General features: G+C 40.7%; 2 protein-coding genes across 2 annotated transcripts; both read right to left on the reverse strand.

Moving 5' to 3' along the window:
* Positions 1 to 179: 179 nt before the first annotated feature.
* Positions 180 to 10,055, reverse strand: cog4 (component of oligomeric golgi complex 4). The gene is made up of 19 exons (XM_041943460.1): positions 9,886 to 10,055; positions 8,463 to 8,545; positions 8,239 to 8,353; positions 7,789 to 7,963; positions 7,289 to 7,482; positions 6,655 to 6,760; positions 6,412 to 6,569; positions 6,276 to 6,334; positions 6,061 to 6,185; positions 5,824 to 5,942; positions 4,255 to 4,421; positions 3,968 to 4,133; positions 3,502 to 3,564; positions 3,296 to 3,409; positions 2,898 to 2,990; positions 2,736 to 2,819; positions 2,540 to 2,641; positions 2,167 to 2,295; positions 180 to 1,083 (listed from the first exon to the last, which is right to left on the reverse strand). Exons 1-19 carry the CDS (start codon positions 10,018 to 10,020, stop codon positions 949 to 951), a joined length of 2,322 nt encoding a protein of 773 aa, XP_041799394.1. The 5' UTR covers positions 10,021 to 10,055; the 3' UTR covers positions 180 to 948.
* Positions 10,056 to 11,620: 1,565 nt separating this feature from the next.
* Positions 11,621 to 16,940, reverse strand: LOC121608238 (zinc finger BED domain-containing protein). Its single transcript, XM_041939443.1, has 4 exons — positions 16,552 to 16,940; positions 14,960 to 15,400; positions 13,027 to 13,467; positions 11,621 to 12,073 (listed from the first exon to the last, which is right to left on the reverse strand). The coding sequence occupies exons 1-4, from the start codon at positions 16,790 to 16,792 to the stop codon at positions 11,730 to 11,732; spliced, it is 1,467 nt and encodes a 488-aa protein (XP_041795377.1). The 5' UTR covers positions 16,793 to 16,940; the 3' UTR covers positions 11,621 to 11,729.
* Between the last annotated feature and the right edge of the window lie 320 nt (positions 16,941 to 17,260).

The raw sequence follows: 17,260 nt of genomic DNA on the forward strand, positions 1-17,260 counted from the left end.
TTTTCCTAACTATTCCTGCATTTGTCGTCTGAGTCTGTTACACTGGAAAAGAGGGTTGATGACAAACTGTACCATCGCAGAGCTGTCCTCTCTGCAGAAGTTTAAATACACCCTGACCAGCTTTAATCTGTGCAGAGAATTAAGGTTAGACAAGGAAATTAGGCTGAAAATTATGACAATGGACCACTTTTAATGCTTCATTGCCTGGTGAACACAGCTTTGTATTTAGTGTCAGAAATGTGTATAAAAGATTGGGAACAGGTCTTGCATGGCAATAGGGCAGCACTTCGTGAAATGTGGCGAATGGCAGGGATCAGAGGCGTTGCACAGTGGCTCTCAATTTATTAGGTTAAAAGTGTTCCATCATCACAGACAAGGAGCTATTCATATATTGAATGACTAGGCTGGATCAGCTGTCTGACCTGCTTCTGTCAGTTTAATGGGTATGATGTTCATTACTGCTCTGTTTCACTGACAGCCGCAGAGCTGCGCTCCTCAGTCCCAGTGTGTCCTCGTTTCCAGTTATAGGTTAAAAGGTTGGAACTCCCACTGTGACACAGTTACACTTTTTAATTACACATTAAACACAATATTGTCAGATTTGGGTTTTTTTTTTTTTTTAAAAAAAGATCATTCATATCAAATAGCTCACCATTTCTGCCACATAACCACAAACCATGCCTCTAAAAGCTGAGCTGTAACTCTGACTGACATCAGCCGGGTGTGGAGCAGAAGGCAGACTCCAGAAACACGACTGAAATGTTCAGGTTGAGCAATGAGCATTTTCCTTTCAGACAAAAAGAATCCGCAGCCATATGTCAGCATCCTGCCGACGTCCATTTACAGAAACATGGATTAAACCTGGATTGCGCAAAGCTTTTCAGTGACAAGCATCACAGGGTGGGTACTGCATGGCAACCGCTGATAGCCGGCACACTGGTTCATGAGTTACAGTCGCAGCCTCTTGATATCTTCACTTCTGAAGTCAATACGCAGCGCTAGAACCTGACGCACCTCCGCCGGGGTCAGACGCCATGTTAGGGGGCCTGAGTTTGGGCCCCAGTAATCCAAGATCTCAGTTACCTGCAGTAGAAAAAACAGCAATACCACACTGTGAAAAAAAAAAAAAATTGCTAAATGTACAACCCAGATTCCAAAAAAGTTGGGACGCTGTGTAAGATGTGTAAAAACTGAATAAAAAAATTTCCAAATGAACTGTGATCACTGACAACATTCTACAAAGTGTTCCTGAGTCCATATAGTAACATCCTTTATACAATCATGAGTTCACAAAGTGGTGAACCTCGTTCCATCCTCGCTTGTGAACCACTGAGCCTTTCCAGGATGCTCCTTTCATACCCAATCATGATACTATCACCTGTCACCAATCAACCTGTTTACCTGTAGAATGTTCCAAACAGGTGTTTTTGGAGCGTTCCACAACTTTCAGTGTTTAGTTGCTCCTGTCCCAACTTGTTTGAAACATGTTGCTGCATCAAATTCAGAATAAGCAGATATTTACAAAAATCAATGAAGCTGATGACGTAAAACATTGAATATATTGTCTTTGTGCTGTTTTAAATTGAGTTTGTGTTCAAAAGGATCAGCAAATGATCCCATTCTGTTTAATTCACATTTTACACAGCGTCCCAACTGTTTTGAAATCTGGAATGTTAAAAAAACTGAACTCTTTTTTGGAATTGGGGTTGACTTAGGTATCAAAAGTAATGATAATGCAGAAAATCACCCCTAACCCCCTGGTTAGTGTTATTCATGCATTAATGTGTCATTATCATTGTTCACTACTTATTTATGTATTTTTGTGGCAGTTTTGCAACAAAGGCCTGACAGGGGATGTTGTGACTTCATGGTCAGCATCTACAGACCCCAAAATAACCTGGAGTTCTCAAGGTGGAGCTACTTCAACTAATTTTACATCTTGTCAATTGTTATTTTGTAACAATGCATCTTGTTTGATCTTAATCTGTAAAGTAACTAGTAAACTGTAAGATAAATGGGGTGGGGAGTAGAAGTATGAAGTAGCACAAAATGCAAATTCTCCAGTAAAGTACGAGTACCCGAGTGCCACAAATGTTCAAATAAAAACACATAAAATAAGCTTTTATACTGATGTATATTCCGTGTGTGTAAAATGATCTAAATTACCCGCTCCAGGTTGAGGATGGTGGCCATTTGTGTGAGACGAGCAAACTTATCCCTGATGGTCCAGGTGGTCACGGTGGTGAGGTACGCCACCAGAGATCGAAGCTCTTTATCGAACTGCAGCCCTCCGAGCTGCAACGAAAAGATCAGAAACAGTGAATGGACCCCATGTTGTTTATTTAGAGGCTTCCTGTAAACACGCAGCTCAAAACAGGATGATGCTATCGTGCAAAGAGGAAGCATCCTCTCCTGCAGGCCTTTCTGGACTCATTAATAAATCATTGCTGGAGGCTTTTCACCATGTGTGTCAGTGATGTGATGTGAAGTGATGCACAGGGTGCTCGATGCCACCTTGTGGCCGAACACGGCTCCTCACCCTGCTGAATGAGCATTTCAGGACTGTCTTCTCCATTTCAATAGATATCAAACTGGTCATCAGGCTGGTCAGTGTGTCATAGATGACAGGAGAGAGGGCTGTCTGGTGAGGAGATGGAGAGAAGTTTACAAAAAATAGGAGGGAGGAATTCAGATATATCTGGAGTCATAGCTGAAATGTTACTCATACAAGATACCTTGAATTCAGCCATGAGCTGCTCCAAGTTAACGATGAGCTGCTGCACCCAGGGATCGTTGGCTTCATAATCGTTAAACTCCTCCTGTGAGGAACACCAGCATTTACAGCAACATGTTTCATGACCTCTGATTTATTTCTGTTCACTTCTCTGACACATTACCTCTTCTATGTTGTGTGAGATGGACAGGAAGCTGCTGATCCAAGGTTTGACCTGAGGCTTTATGGCTGTTGTGTTTAACTCAGTAAGGCCCTCCTGTGAAATATAACCACATCAGAGCATGACACTTTTACTAAGAGTGGGTCTAATTTACATACCGATACAGACCTCAGATACTAGAAAGTCATGTTTTCATGCTTTTTCTTTAAGATGATTTAACACCAGTGATTTGAATAGTCATCTCCTTGAATTAGACGTTTATTTAGGAAAAATATGACCAAATCTTAAGAAAATTGGATTGTACCACCTACTTTCCCATTAAATAAATAAACTACACATTGTTTCCTGCTGCTCTGGATACTGGTCTGTCACACTAACCCTATAAGAACTCACCACCATACCTGTAAGAGATCCTTGAACTTGGTGGATGTGTTGATGAGGTCTGATAAACAGCTTTCAATCTTGGCTTGTTCGCCAGAGCCGGTGCCCTGATTGAACAACTTGGAGCAGTCGTTCTGCAGGGGGAAAACAACCAAAGAGTAAATCTATACATTATTATAAGATGAATAGGAGAGATGCAGAGTGCGAGCAAAGATGTGAAACTTACCTCAAGATTCCTCTTTAAAGTTGTGATATTCTCACTACACACCTCCACGTTATTCAGAGTCACCTGAGATAGAAAGAAAAGAGTGTGAATGAAGGATTCTTACAGGCTGGTTCAGCATGAGTCAGTCCCCCAAGCTGGTGGCTACAAACCCTTTGAGTGTTTCTTGATTATAATTTTCCTTTTGACAAACGGGTTAAAAGGTTTTTGAGGTAGCGCTCCCTTAAGCTAAGAGCCATTTTAAAAATTAAAGCACTACTTACCTCACTTAAATAAGAGGAGAGTATTCATGCATTTGATTCCTTACTTAAATCACTGCTGCTCATTTTTAAACAAGCCTTATACAAAAAGACTTGAATGTTTAATTTTTGTCATAGCCTGCAAACAATTCTTGCCAATCAGATGCTGCGGGTGAGGCGGGGATACGTGTATGTGTGTGTGTGCTTGTGTGTGTGTGCTTGTCTTTTACCAGAAATGCAGCCTTGGCGTGTTCGGCGCTCTCGATGCCCATTGTGTTGAACTTGCCCTGCTGTAAGCTGCTCTGCATCAGACTGACCGCGCTGCTGACGCCACGCTGGATGTCCTGAAACGTCGTAGCTGGGAAGCCCTGCCGCAGCTTATTATACAGCACCTCCCTGACAGGTGGAGAGAGACGCGACAGGAAGGGCCCGCATAAATGTATGAGACGTGAAAAAGTGTTGAAATAAAAGAAAAAAAGTGTTGAATTTGTCAACTGGAAGGTGAAAGAGTGAGCACCTGAAGTCAGACTCCAGCACAGAGTTAGCGTGGTTGATCATGGCACAGAGGCAATCGATGCTGGAGCTGGATAAAGCTCTACTGATGCACTTCTTCACAATGTAGAAACAGTCGTCCACCATGCTGGAGGTCAGCTGACCCTTTTCATATGTGTCCATAGTAACAGCCTGAGGAGCAACATTCAGTTTATTTAAAGTTCCGATGAAGAAATACTATATCTAAGAAGTGAAATACAGTGTTATTTTCCTAAATGTTAACACCACATGTCAACACCTGAATTACTTCAACAGCATTAATAACAATTTCAGTTTACTACGTGCAAGTCATCTATCATATATTCAAATCTGTTCTTTAAATAGGTCACATTGTTTTTTCAGCTTATATCTCTATGTAAACGTATTTGTTAGAACTATAATTGCATTAAGCATCTAAAACATCACAGTATTTGCATTTTTCTCAGTACTTTTCAATGCTGCATTATAACATCAAACACTACCTGTGAGGTTTGTTTTAAAGGTTTTGGAATAAATAGTGAACTGAAAACCTCTTAGAGGTACGGATCATTAAAGATTGATGGCCGTCATGGACAATTCCTTTAGTTAAGTCACCCTGTACTACATGTAGATGTGGAAATTTTGGTGCATAAAGCCTTGCATGCAATAGATCAAGTCCGCCTACACAGAGTGTGCAACATTGATAAATAAAATGCAGGTAAGTAGTTTGCAGCATATTCTTGTTACCACAGCTGAATCTGAAGAATACACTTGGGTTCAAATAACCAACACTACACTACACAAATACATTTGAGTGTAAAGCTTCATTCTTGACCTTGGAAAGAGTAGTATGTCATAGTAAGCTTCACTCAACGTCCACTTACTTGCTTTTTCTGGAACTATCAGTTGCATAAGACCAGTGATCTGTGACATGTGATGACAAATAAACTGTATCTCCATGACAACTGAGCAACCTCCAGTCACTGGTGAGGACTATGCAATGCAGTTGAAAGCTGCAGAAAAGCTAGTAACTCACTTGTTTCACCAGTTTAGCTTTGCGCTCCTACAACACTGTCACACTCATGATAGACACAAAAATCACCACTGGAAGTAAGTTGAGTAATCAATGTGGCTGAACCTGAAAAATCATCTTTTTTCAGTCCACACATTCTTTCTCCTTGTCAAAATCTGGTGCCTAAATTACCCAAAATGCAATTGCTTTCAAATTAGTCAGAGATATGGGTTCGTTATGCTAGTAGCGGCTAATGTACCCTCTAGCAGAGATGAGAAGCGGACTAAAGAGGTTTGGTGAGCCCACTTCTTTCTAACTCCACAACCTCAGATTTTTTTTCATTTTCAACCTTGTAGTATTCAGACCCAACTGACGTTGACCCAAGTGACATCACTTGAGGCAATTTATCGCCCACAGCTCGTTCTTTTCTAACATAGGCAGTCGTACTCCCCAGGACATGTAAACAGATTTTAATGTGTAAAATTGGTCGAGTTCCTCTTTAAGATTATTTTGTCAAATATACAAATACTGTACAAACACTACATAAAACAGAGGGTAAATTACCTTGTTGACAGACTCTCTCATGTAGTACTCTTCCATTGGAATATAGTAGCCAATCAGCTCCTGCATTGTCCTGCTCAGCAAACAGTGTTTCAGTAGCTTCTCCACATTCTGTTGATGCTCTGTCAAAAAAGAAGGAAAAACAAGTATTTTCAATTTTGGACTGATTTGACGGATTTTTAGCTCCACATCTCAAAAAGGCATCAGTGTATGCATCACCACATGTTAATATAAAACTACCCTGTGTGACGCTCTGAGCATCCCCAACTTCAAAGTCAGCCAGCATGCGGCGACGTAAAAAGCGCAGGTAGAGCTCGGCCCTCGCGTTCATCAGGGTTACTTCTGTCAGTACGGGGTCCAGCTCCCTGCTCATGGAAGTCAGATGTTATAAACAAAATCACCACGGAGACAAACATAGAGGAGCAGAAGGATGATACTGAGACAAACAGAAATACCTGGGCTCGATCCTTTCCCCAGGGACGCTCTTCATCATGCTGCTCTGGACAATCTGAAACTGCAGGAGACACACAAGTTCACAGTGAGCACAGACTCGCAGTAAAAACAGTCATGCAGTTCACATGTCATACACACCTTGTTGTGGTATCCCCTCTGCTGGATGAACTTGTCGACTATTTTCTGGGCCTGTCTGTCACATTCCTGCTGCAGGTGAGTGATGAGTGTGTACAGATGGCCTGGACCGTAATACGTCTCTACAATAGGCTGATGGGTCTCAACAACACGAGCAATACCTGTAAACAAACATGGACACCTTAGTGGAGGCCACTCCAAGCAAGGAAAACATGTGTAGGCAGTGTACCAGGGCTGTTTTCTCACCTTCCAACAGCAGCGTCAGAGTGTCTGCAAACACCAGCGGTGCTCTCTTCTCGCCCAGGTCTCCTCCTGTAGCCAAGAGCAGGTTCTCCTCAGCTTTGGAGGCAAGCTGTGTGAAAAAAATGAGAAATATCCTCACTATGTCTGACCAAAAAGCCGAAACAACAAACCAAAAAAGACAGAGATCTGTATTCATACTCTCTTTCTGATCATAACATCAGTTAAACTAACAGCTCTTATAGAACTAATTTTAGCATTTAGCTGACACACTTATACCAAATACAATGATTGCAACATGAGGATACGGATCAGGAAGTTATTGGTTACATCAAATTTATATGCAACGAACAGTCAGGAGTGCAGATGTTTTACTAAAGTAAATAATAGGATGTACTCAGAAAATGTGTTTAATATCAACCAAGGCTGCACAATTCTCTAAATCTGTTATTTAAATAGAAAAGCAGCTTTCAAGCAATATATGTGCCAAAATGATTTGAATCAAGTGCTGCAAATCCCTGGATCCACACCATAAACATAACAACTGTTCAGAAAGTCACTTTCCACCAAAAGTTTATTTACGTTTTTGAGATACACTCAGACAGGAAAGCACACAGACAGGACCAAAAACACAACTGACCTGACTGCAGAGATACTGGCCAAAGCGGGCGAGGCCCTGCTGGTGGAGGCCCAACAGAGGGAAGATCTTGAAAAACCTTTCCACTTGAGCGAGATCGACTGCTGCTACAGCTTCGTCCAGCTTCTCAGCAACGATGACCTTCAGCTTCTGCTCTGCCTCCTGAAGCATTATCAGACTGGCATCCACAGCACTGCCTGTGGACACATGATGCAGTGTTACAGTGCAAGCTAAGACATATATTGTGCTGATTTATGCTGGTACTTACAGTGTAGGGAGAAAAGTGTGAAATCTTTTGGTAGGACACAGGCGCAAAATGTTTGGTGCTTTTCCAATATACTTGTAATTTTTTTTTAGGAATAACTACAATCCTATAATGATGTGACAAATTCAATGTCAAAATTGTGCAAAAATGCAAATCAAATATGATTACAGTACTTTCACTGCAGCATTAGAATGCATACTGAGCAATGCACTGTAACAGAGAACTGGAGGACTCGTACTTTCTTCTCCCTGCCTGCTCAGCTCAATAACTGACTGGTCCAGAGAGAGGTATCGATGGATGTGGGCAGCAGCCTGTTCATAATCTTCGTTACATAGAGCTGTCTGCACACCGTCTGTGCAGAATTTCAGATCCAGGATATCATCAGCACGTTGGATAACGTTATACAGCCGTGTCTGCAAAAAAAAGATAAGATATACACAAGAGATCAGTGTATGTGATGCATTACAACATTATTGTAATAAATGCAACCTATAAAAGAAAACAAACCAACAGCAACAGCTGAAAATGACAAGTTTTGTTGTTTTTTGACACTGTGCCAACATGCATGTTATCAATAATTACATGAACGCACAAAATCCCAAGAAAAATTCATCACATTATATCCCTGGCAGTGCAGAATTGATGCTGTATCTTTGAAAGACGTAATACTGGAAGTGTATGTGTTTACCTTTGCGAGGTCTAGCTGTCTGACTTTGCGGCTGACGTTTTCAGCCAGGCTGCAGGTAAATGTGATCATGCCTGACAGCTGACTGGCGTCTCCTCCGATCAACTGTAGGTTGGGCCTGTGGAGCACAGAGACAGTTTGCAGAACACCGGCTGTAGTGGCCGAAGCTCAAATAAACGACGACCATCCCGTGCTTTTGAAACCACGCTAATTTGTACAAACTGTACCCCATCCTCTGCAGCGCCAGCATCTTTGTATGAATGGTCCCTTCCTGGCCGACCAATCTGTCCAGCTCAGCCTCCACTTCTTTCTGCATTAGAGGAGAAAACAAAACATCTATTGAGCAAAAGATTATTAAGTCTATTTAGATTTTTTCCACAATACACATATTCCATATACACTACAACTTCAACACATTTTCGCATGATAAAATGTCAGTTTTTCTTAACTGGCTTCATATTTTCTTTCAAAATGCATGAATAATTCAAAGAAACCAAAGCTATGCATGTAGAGGTCTGATATAGGATAAAGAGACATGTGTATTATTAGAAAATGTGGTGTGTAAGTAGTTCAAGAGTGCTTCAGATACGGTGAACAATTCCATCAACACAGCCACATTAGGACAACACATCTTTGCAAATTCAGGCTTCTGGAGCCTCGGTTCATATGTTACTTGATCCGTCAAGTAAGCTTTTCAGAAGTCTCTGAATGATAATTCTTTTCTTTGCTTGTTGTGCTTAATGACACAAAACATGCATAAAATCCCTCCATGAGGACGCAACATTACCATTTACTTTGCAGAAATGGACCATGATTTGTCATTTTTTTAAGCCACGGCCACAGTTCTTCATTTAATCAACCGGGTTTGTGGTCCTGAGAGCGTCGAGATCTCCTCACATATACCAATCAGTCAGTAAGACCTATCTTTTCAAAGAGATATTCATAATGGATGAACTCAGAGCTGAGAGAGGGTGTACAGGTCTTGGCTGTGCTGCAAAGTGGGAGCAGTCATGTCAGTCTGTGCAGATGGATACACTCTGAGTGACATTTCTAGGTCGGAGTGGGTTGTCTGTTGGTCTTCTCATATGTTTCCCTACTAAAAATGGAACAACGTTTAATCATCAAAAAGGGGGGGCCTGTAAACATGAGATGCGTCCTTCGCGGCAGCAAGGCGTGTATCTTCAGGATGGTCTAACAATGGCGGCGGCATTAACATATCTTTCAAAACAGATCAACTGAAACTAACTGTGGGACCCATGAACTACCAACCGGCTGTCATGCTGCCTAACACCCTCAGAGAAAGTTTGCAGAGTCAAAATCACGACAACCAACCGTTTCTGGGGCCAAAATTAAAAACTCTCGGGGATGTATATGTGAGATGAGGCTAGGTGTTGTGAAGTGTTTTGTGCCCTGGCAGATAAAATACTAACTTTATCCCTGTTTTCCGCCTTGTCTATTAACTAGTAGACAGTAGCTCTGGCCTGACAGGAAAAGACTGGTCACTAGTTTATTACGTGGTCATAATTTATCAAAGTTTAGTTATTTCCCTCAGCAGTGTTTTGGGACAGCAGCGTCCCGGAAGTTGACGTGGATGACGACAATGAGTGTAGCGTAAACGTCAACCTGCCGTTAACAGTCGTTTATACAAACCTCCTGCACGCAGAGCTGCTGGTAAACTCTCTCCAGGTCCTCCAGCTCCGTCAGGGCCGAGATGGTCTCCATACTCACACAGGACACTGAGCCAGAGTCGCATCTCTTCGCTGCCACGGAGCCGCTGTCAGCCATCTTCCCGCACGGATACAGGACACGGGAGCGCACGTCATTCCGCTGAAGCCGATCCCTGGGTTCAGCCTATTAGGCAGCGCCTCTTCGCAGGATACGCGTTATAGCAGCGAAGAGGCGCTGCCTCCTCGTCTTAAAGACGGATAAATGTAACCTCAGCATGATCGTAATATTATCCTTAGCCATCAACGACGTATACACACACACACATTAACATGTTGATGGTGGGGCTTGCTGTGGCTGCAAATGAGCCCTACCTGAGAACTTAAACTCTGGGGGACACAACCTTATATTTTCTGCGCATGCGTCGTTGTACATTTCATGCAAATAAGGTGGATGTAATTTAATCCAAGGATGCAACAGAAGCCATTCACTAGATATAAAGTGTCAATACACCCACTTTAAAAAAATCTACTGAATTTACCACGTGTGGTGTCTACACATTCAGATACTTTCAATCAGGACAAGATTAACCCACCTGGTCAAACAGTGATCTTGTGCTAAAATACTACTCTAACTCAGGTTTACTGCGCTATTCAGAAACGCATCTTCTCTTAGATGTGTGGTCCTGTATCTGCTTTCTTCTTTGCCAGCTTGTTAATCAAACTTTGGATTTGGTTATATTCCTGAGGTTTTTAAGTATGTGTCTTAGTTGTAGTTGTAGCTGTAGCTGTAGTTGTAGCACCACACCAATACACTGGAGCTGAATGAATATAACTTGATTTTTGGTGCTCAAGCCATACATTTGTAAAACTAAATGGTACTTTCAATTGGATTTCCAGAAACGATACTGCAGTCACTTGGGAGAAACAGGACCTCACCACCACCTTATAAACATTTTCAGCTTCAGAAGACATTTCTGCTATTAATCATTAACTCCTTGATTAGGGGCCTGAAGGACTGAAGAGCTGTTGAAGACAGATGAGTGTGCATGCAGGAGTATAACTTTCTTCAAAAGGTTCTCTTTTTCTCTTTTTAATCGCATTGCCTAGACTGTGCTCTTATTGATGACCCATAATGCAGTGCAGTATAGAAACATTTTAACCAAAATTAAAACTGTAAAATCTACATTGGTTTAAACTTTGAAATGCTATCAAAATGACATTTGAGTTCAAATACCTTAAGAATAATGAGGCCAACTGTGCCCAGTTTAGCATTCAGATCTTATCAGCACAGATACTGCTCCTCTTATAATGAATATGCTAGTCTCTGCAAGAGACTTAATTCAAGTTTGAAGGTCAGTGAAGTTTCACAATCACACCAGTGACAACGTGCAGATGGAAAACATGAATCGGTTCAGTTGTAAGTATATGATAGCCTCTGATGGATCAGTTATTACTGGCAGCATACCAATTTGATTGCCAATTTACGCATTTGAATGATAAGATATACTTATGATTACTGCAAGTGCAAATAGCCTGATTCCATACTGCAGATTTGAAGAGTGAGATGAAATGCATTTGTTTTTACTCTATGATATAAAGTTATGAGTGAATGTGGGGGGGTTGTCCTGGATCAAATTTCTATTCATCTGATGCCACAGTGACATCAGGACATCACACAATGACACAGGACTGCAATGGGATTTTTTTGTTAAATAAAGTTTACTTAAAGGAGAGTTTACATTTTTACATCATCATGTCTTTCAAGCATTTACAGAAAACCTGAAATCAGTGAGAACAGCAACAATGCAGTCCTGTCATGTATCAGAATCAGGAGGCTTGCTGCTCCCTGGAAAACAAGAGGAGTTTTTCTCTTTCCTTCTGAAGCTCTTCCCATTTCTTCTGCAGTTTTGCCTTTTCCTTCTGCAGCTCTTCTTTCTGTCTGCTCAAGTGTTTGGCTTCCTCCAGCTGTACTTTCCTCAATGACTCAATTTGCTCCCTCTCTGCAGCTGCGTCCCTGGCATCCGCTGCACGCAGCTTCTCCAGCAGCTCCCGCTGATGCTCCAGAGCCCGGGCCTCCTCCCTCTGGGCTCTCCTCAGAGATTCTATCAGCTCCCGCTCCCTCTTCAGCACGCGCTTTTCTCCTGCAGACGCTCTTGAAACTTTAAAATCACCTGGAAGAAGAGGGGAAGATAAGGCCACATGTTTAGCCTAAAATAACTGCTATTTATTTACTCTAAACATGCAGCACACTCATCCACTCAACTCACATTAGGTGATCATGGTTGCTGAGATACCAACTTGCTTAAAATGGCTGAGAAAATTAAATGACAACATCAGCACTTGAGAGTTTAAAGACAAACGGTGCTCTGTGCAACATTCAGGAAAGCCTTATTAACAATGACACCCAGGCTTTCAAGTGAACTGCAGTCAGCATCCTGTTGCTTACACTCTTCTGAGCATTGGCCAAAACAGTGACATGACATACACAAGACTGAACACTGAAATGACCACTGAATGCTGGAATATAAACTACAATCATATTTAGAATCATGTTTCCATCTGCTATGTTCCTATATTTTATTCGGACCATTGGCTCCACGATAAAAACCAGCGTGCCGTTTGCAAATTACTTTTTAAAAGCTATGTTACGATCCATTCACACATCGGCAATACAAAGTGATTAATACATGTAAGTAGCATCATATTCTTGGATATTGCACATTTAAATAATGTGCATGGTTACTTTTTTCCAGTTGGAGTATAAAACAAATTTCCAGGGAGAATTATATAACCTCATTATGATTGTATGTTGAAATTCAGGACATGAAAACTTAGAGGGTTCATTTGATAAAACCTGGGCTGGGTGTCTCACCTCAATAGTTTTTGTTACAAATCAAATTGCATCCATAGCACAGAGCATTGAAAACTGAATGCTGGCATCAAATCTCTGGTCAGATTCACAATCTTGTTCAAACTGATTTAAATAAAGATTCTGCTTATTTTGTGTTGTATTTTATATTATATTTTATTTTGGTTTGTGTTTAGAAATAAACATTTAACATTTGTCTTCCTCTGTTATTCAGCAAGATTACACAGACAAACAGCAGTGAACCAGAAACATTACCTGAAAACGGTCTCTTCTCTGTCTTCCCAACAGTCTCTGGTGGTGTCGATGAGTCACCGTTGACATTTGAGCCCTGTGACAAGTGGGATGATGGTGGGTTCTGCCCATCAGTCACCAGCTGAGAGAACACCTCTGGGTGTCTCTTTGACATATGTCTATGCAGATTGCTGGTGCTGCCGCTTTCAAAGCACTGTAGCTTCTTCATGCAAATGCGGCAACGAGCAGCAGCCAAACTGTCCAAGCGCTCATAGTGCCTCCAAATCAAGCTCCGTTGATTCCATCTACGTCTCACAGGACGGTCATCACTCGTCTCTTCATGTGTTATTTGTTCTGCTGGACCTCGTTGTGCAGCTTCCAGGGTACCATTAATAGCATAATTAAAGTCAGCATCATTCCCCGTGGTGAGGCTGTCAGAGTCTCCGTCCTCCAGTGCCACTTCCACTAAATGAGGAAAATAAAGTTACAATTATGGTTACAACTAATGATTAAGCATTTATTAATGTATTCTTAGAACTTCTTTAAATAACTGATTAATTGTTCAATGAATAAAGTCTCAGAGAAATGTAAAAAAAAATATCCATCACAAGTTCTCAGAGCCCAATGTGACGCCTTCAGATTTGTCTGACCAACAGCCTAAAACTTATAGTAATGTAAAAACAGCAGCAAAGCCTCCCATTTGAGAAGCAAATACTTGCCATGTTTGCTAATGATTTAGCCTATAATCAAAACTGTTCATTGATGAATTACTTGATTTAAAAACTAATTATTTTAATCAGCACTATTATGATAACCTGCTATTTTAGTGGATGCTTTTAAGTTCAGATGTGACAGGAGAAACATGATGTTCAGGCTAAAAAGCAATAAAGCAGTTTGACCGCTGTCCTCTTTGGACAGACATTTAACATAATGCATTTAATTGACTAGTTTAATTTACCAAAATCTGATCATCATCAAGATAAATTCCATTGTGGACCTATAATAATGCAAGTGCTGTAATACACTTTAACAGACTGACTACACTGCCTTATGTTTATCAAGGTAAAAAGAGATACTCAGCCGTGACTGTTGCATGTTTTAATTTGATGCACATGGGAGACATTTGATTGTGGAGACAAAGCAGTGTCTCTCCATGAACACTGGGTTGATGGTGGGTAACATGGGTTTAAAAGATGAAGTCAAGAACACTTTTAAAAGAGGTTTTGACATGTCTCAGTAGGAAACACACCATGTTTAATGATGGCTGGGTTGGTCAATTAAATGATTCAAGTAACTGTACCAAAGCAGAACTGCTCACTGTTAATTTTCATGTCTTGATGACCAAATACTTGCTATTTACTAACTTTAGAAAATTATCAAATTAATCCACTAAATGTACATTAGGCGATTATGGCTGCTGAGATACCAAACTGCTTTCTCAAAATAACTGAGGAAATCAAGTGACAGCACAAGTACTTGAGCAGTTGAGTACATGAGTACTTAAATAATGTTCATAGTTATTTCTTTTCCAGTAGGAGTACAAAGGAAATTTACACAGAGAATTATATAACCTTATGTTAACTGTATGGTCAAACTCTAGCCACGATGATGCAAACCTCAATGATTTTTCAAACCAGTGTTAATTTGATAAAACGGGGCCACTCTTTGGTACAAACCAAAAAGCAAAGAGTAAACAAACCGACAGAAAGAACTGACAAATACTGAAAGGTGGCATCAAATCTCTGGTCAGAGTCACAATCACAATCTCTGTGTTAATTGAATTAAATAAACATTAAACATTGTAGATCAATAATGAAGCAGGGGGTGTAATATGCTATAACAGACTGCTACACTGTTTATCATGAAGAACAGATAGATATCATATTTTAATTTAATGTCTTCCTCTGTTATTCAGCAAGATTACACAGACAAACAGCAGTGAACCAGAAAACATTACCTGAAAACGGTCTCTTCTCTGTCTTCCCAACAGTCTCTGGTGGTGTCGATGAGTCACTGTTAACATTTGACCCCTGTGAGGAGTGGGATGGTGGTGGGTTCTGCCCGTCGGCCACCAGCTGAGAGAACACCTCTGGGTGTCTCTTTGACATATGTCGATGCAGATTGCCGGTGCTGCCGCTTTCAAAGCACTTCAATTTCTTCATACAAATGCGGCAACGAGCAGCAGCCAAACTGTCCAAGCGCTCATAGTGCCTCCAAATCAAGCTCCGTTGATTCCATCTACGTCTCACAGGACGATCATCACTCGTCTCTTCATGTGTTATTTGTTCTGCTGGACCTCGTTGTGCGGCTTCCAGGATGCCATTAATAGCATAATTAAAGTCAGCATCATTCCCCGTGGTGAGGCTGTCAGAGTCTCCGTCCTCCAGTGCCACTTCCACTATGAGGAAAACAAAGTTAGACTTAGGGCTACAACTAATTATTAATCATTTATTAATGTATTGTTTTTAAAGTAATTAATTGTTCCGTAAAAAAAAAATCCATCACAAGTTTTCAGAGCCCAATGTGACACCTTCAGATAGTTTGTTTTGTCAGACCAACAGTCTAAAACCCAATTTAAGGCAAATACTGCACTTGGCATTGTTGCTTAGTTAACAACTTAACTTACTGACTTTGTGTAAAATGTAAATAAAAACAGCATGCAATCGTTTGCAAATGAACTGTGTTAATGCAACCATTTTACAAAGTGTTGCTGCTGAGCTCATGTAGTAACATCTTTTATACAATCATGTGTTCACAAAGTGGTGAACCTCGCTCCATCCTCACTTGCTGAACCACTGAGCCTTTCGAGGATGTTCCTTTCATAACTTATCATGATACTATCACCTGTTACCAATCAACCTGTTTACCTGTGGAATGTTCCAAACAGGTGTTTTTGGAGCGTTCCACAACTTTTCCAGTCTTTTGTTGCTCCTGTTGCAACTTGTTTGAAATGTGTTGCTGCATCAAATTCAGAATAAGTATATGTTTACAAAAATCAATGAAGCTGATGAGGTATATATATATATATATGTCAAAAAGAATCAGCAAATTATCATATTCTGTTTTATTTATGTTTTACACAGTGTCTTAACTTTTTTGTAATTGTTCATTGATCAATTACTTGATTTAACAACTAATTATTCTAATCAGCACTATTATGATAACCTGCTATTTTAAAGGATTCTTATAATTTCAGTTTTGGACGGGGAAAACATGACAACCAGACTAAAAGGCTGACTAACATAAAGCACGTAAAGCATTTTACATGATACTGACATGATTTGATTGACTGGTTTAATTTAACACAACCTGATCATCATTAACGTACATTCCATTGTAGATCAATAATAAAGCAGGAGGTGTAATATGCTACAACAGACTGCTACACTGTTTATCATGAAGAACAGATAAATAGCATATTTTAATTTGATGCACATGGGAGACAACTGATTGTAGAGATAAGTGTTGTTTCAGTAGGAAACGCACAAGTGTAAATAATAACACAACTGGTGGCTGTGTTGGTCGATTAAATGATTGAAGCAATCATACCGAAGCAGAACTGCTCGCTGTCCGTCTTCATGTCTCGATGACCGCCGGTAATGGATGTATTTCCAGGTACACGACCTTTATTTATCTTGACAGCCTCGGTGGGATGTTTGGCTCGTAAATGTCTCAGCATGTTCGTGGTGGGGCCTTGTTTGACCAGATAATCCGTGCAAAGCGAGCACTGGACCAACTCTGCGTCGACGGCTTTAAAAAAGCCCCAAACTACGCTTCTTGTGCGGACCATGTCTGGCGCTGGCACCACATTAGCCACTGCGGTCCATCTCACACCCAGCGCTGTAGCTGTGAGAGATAAAGTAATTCACACTGATCGGTTTTCTCCAAACTCTCAGCACTTACCTGACTGCTAACAGTATCATTAGCGTTAGCAGTTGTTAGCTGTGTTTGTCACACTGTACCCACAATGCATTACTGCGGCGTTACGTCACATTCGGGGCGGGCTAACAGCTGTTTTACTTCTTTGAACCAGAACTTCTCTCAAATTTAGGCCCACTATGGACTCTTTCCTATGGCCCATTTGAAAACAAATGTGCAAAACCAATATTCATAAAATTATCACAAAATATTTTACAAATATTTTTTTACTTCTTCTTCCTCAATGCAAACTTCTACATGCATGTGTATTCAAATGTTGATATCTGTCACCATACATTTAGTTTTCAATGTAGTATTAGCACATGTAGATTGTTTCCAT

Source organism: Chelmon rostratus, chromosome 1 (genome assembly GCF_017976325.1).
Source record: "Chelmon rostratus isolate fCheRos1 chromosome 1, fCheRos1.pri, whole genome shotgun sequence".
Lineage (NCBI taxonomy): Eukaryota > Metazoa > Chordata > Actinopteri > Chaetodontiformes > Chaetodontidae > Chelmon > Chelmon rostratus.

What these genes read in the sequence shown, in the direction of transcription:
- cog4 (XM_041943460.1), bottom strand. Translation starts at nt 10,020, where the DNA reads ATGGCTGACAGCGGCTCCGTGGCAGCGAAGAGATGCGACTCTGGCTCA. An exon ending in TCTGACGCTGCTGTTGGAAG is followed by an intron (nt 6,570 to 6,654) that starts GTGAGAAAACAG and finishes GTTTGTTTACAG; the next exon opens with GTATTGCTCGTGTTGTTGAG. An exon ending in CTTTAAAGAGGAATCTTGAG is followed by an intron (nt 3,410 to 3,501) that starts GTAAGTTTCACA and finishes TTCCCCCTGCAG; the next exon opens with AACGACTGCTCCAAGTTGTT.
- LOC121608238 (XM_041939443.1), bottom strand. Translation starts at nt 16,792, where the DNA reads ATGGTCCGCACAAGAAGCGTAGTTTGGGGCTTTTTTAAAGCCGTCGAC. An exon ending in CAGCGAGCAGTTCTGCTTCG is followed by an intron (nt 15,401 to 16,551) that starts GTATGATTGCTT and finishes TTTTCCTCATAG; the next exon opens with TGGAAGTGGCACTGGAGGAC. An exon ending in AGAGAAGAGACCGTTTTCAG is followed by an intron (nt 12,074 to 13,026) that starts GTAATGTTTCTG and finishes CTCTTCTTCCAG; the next exon opens with GTGATTTTAAAGTTTCAAGA.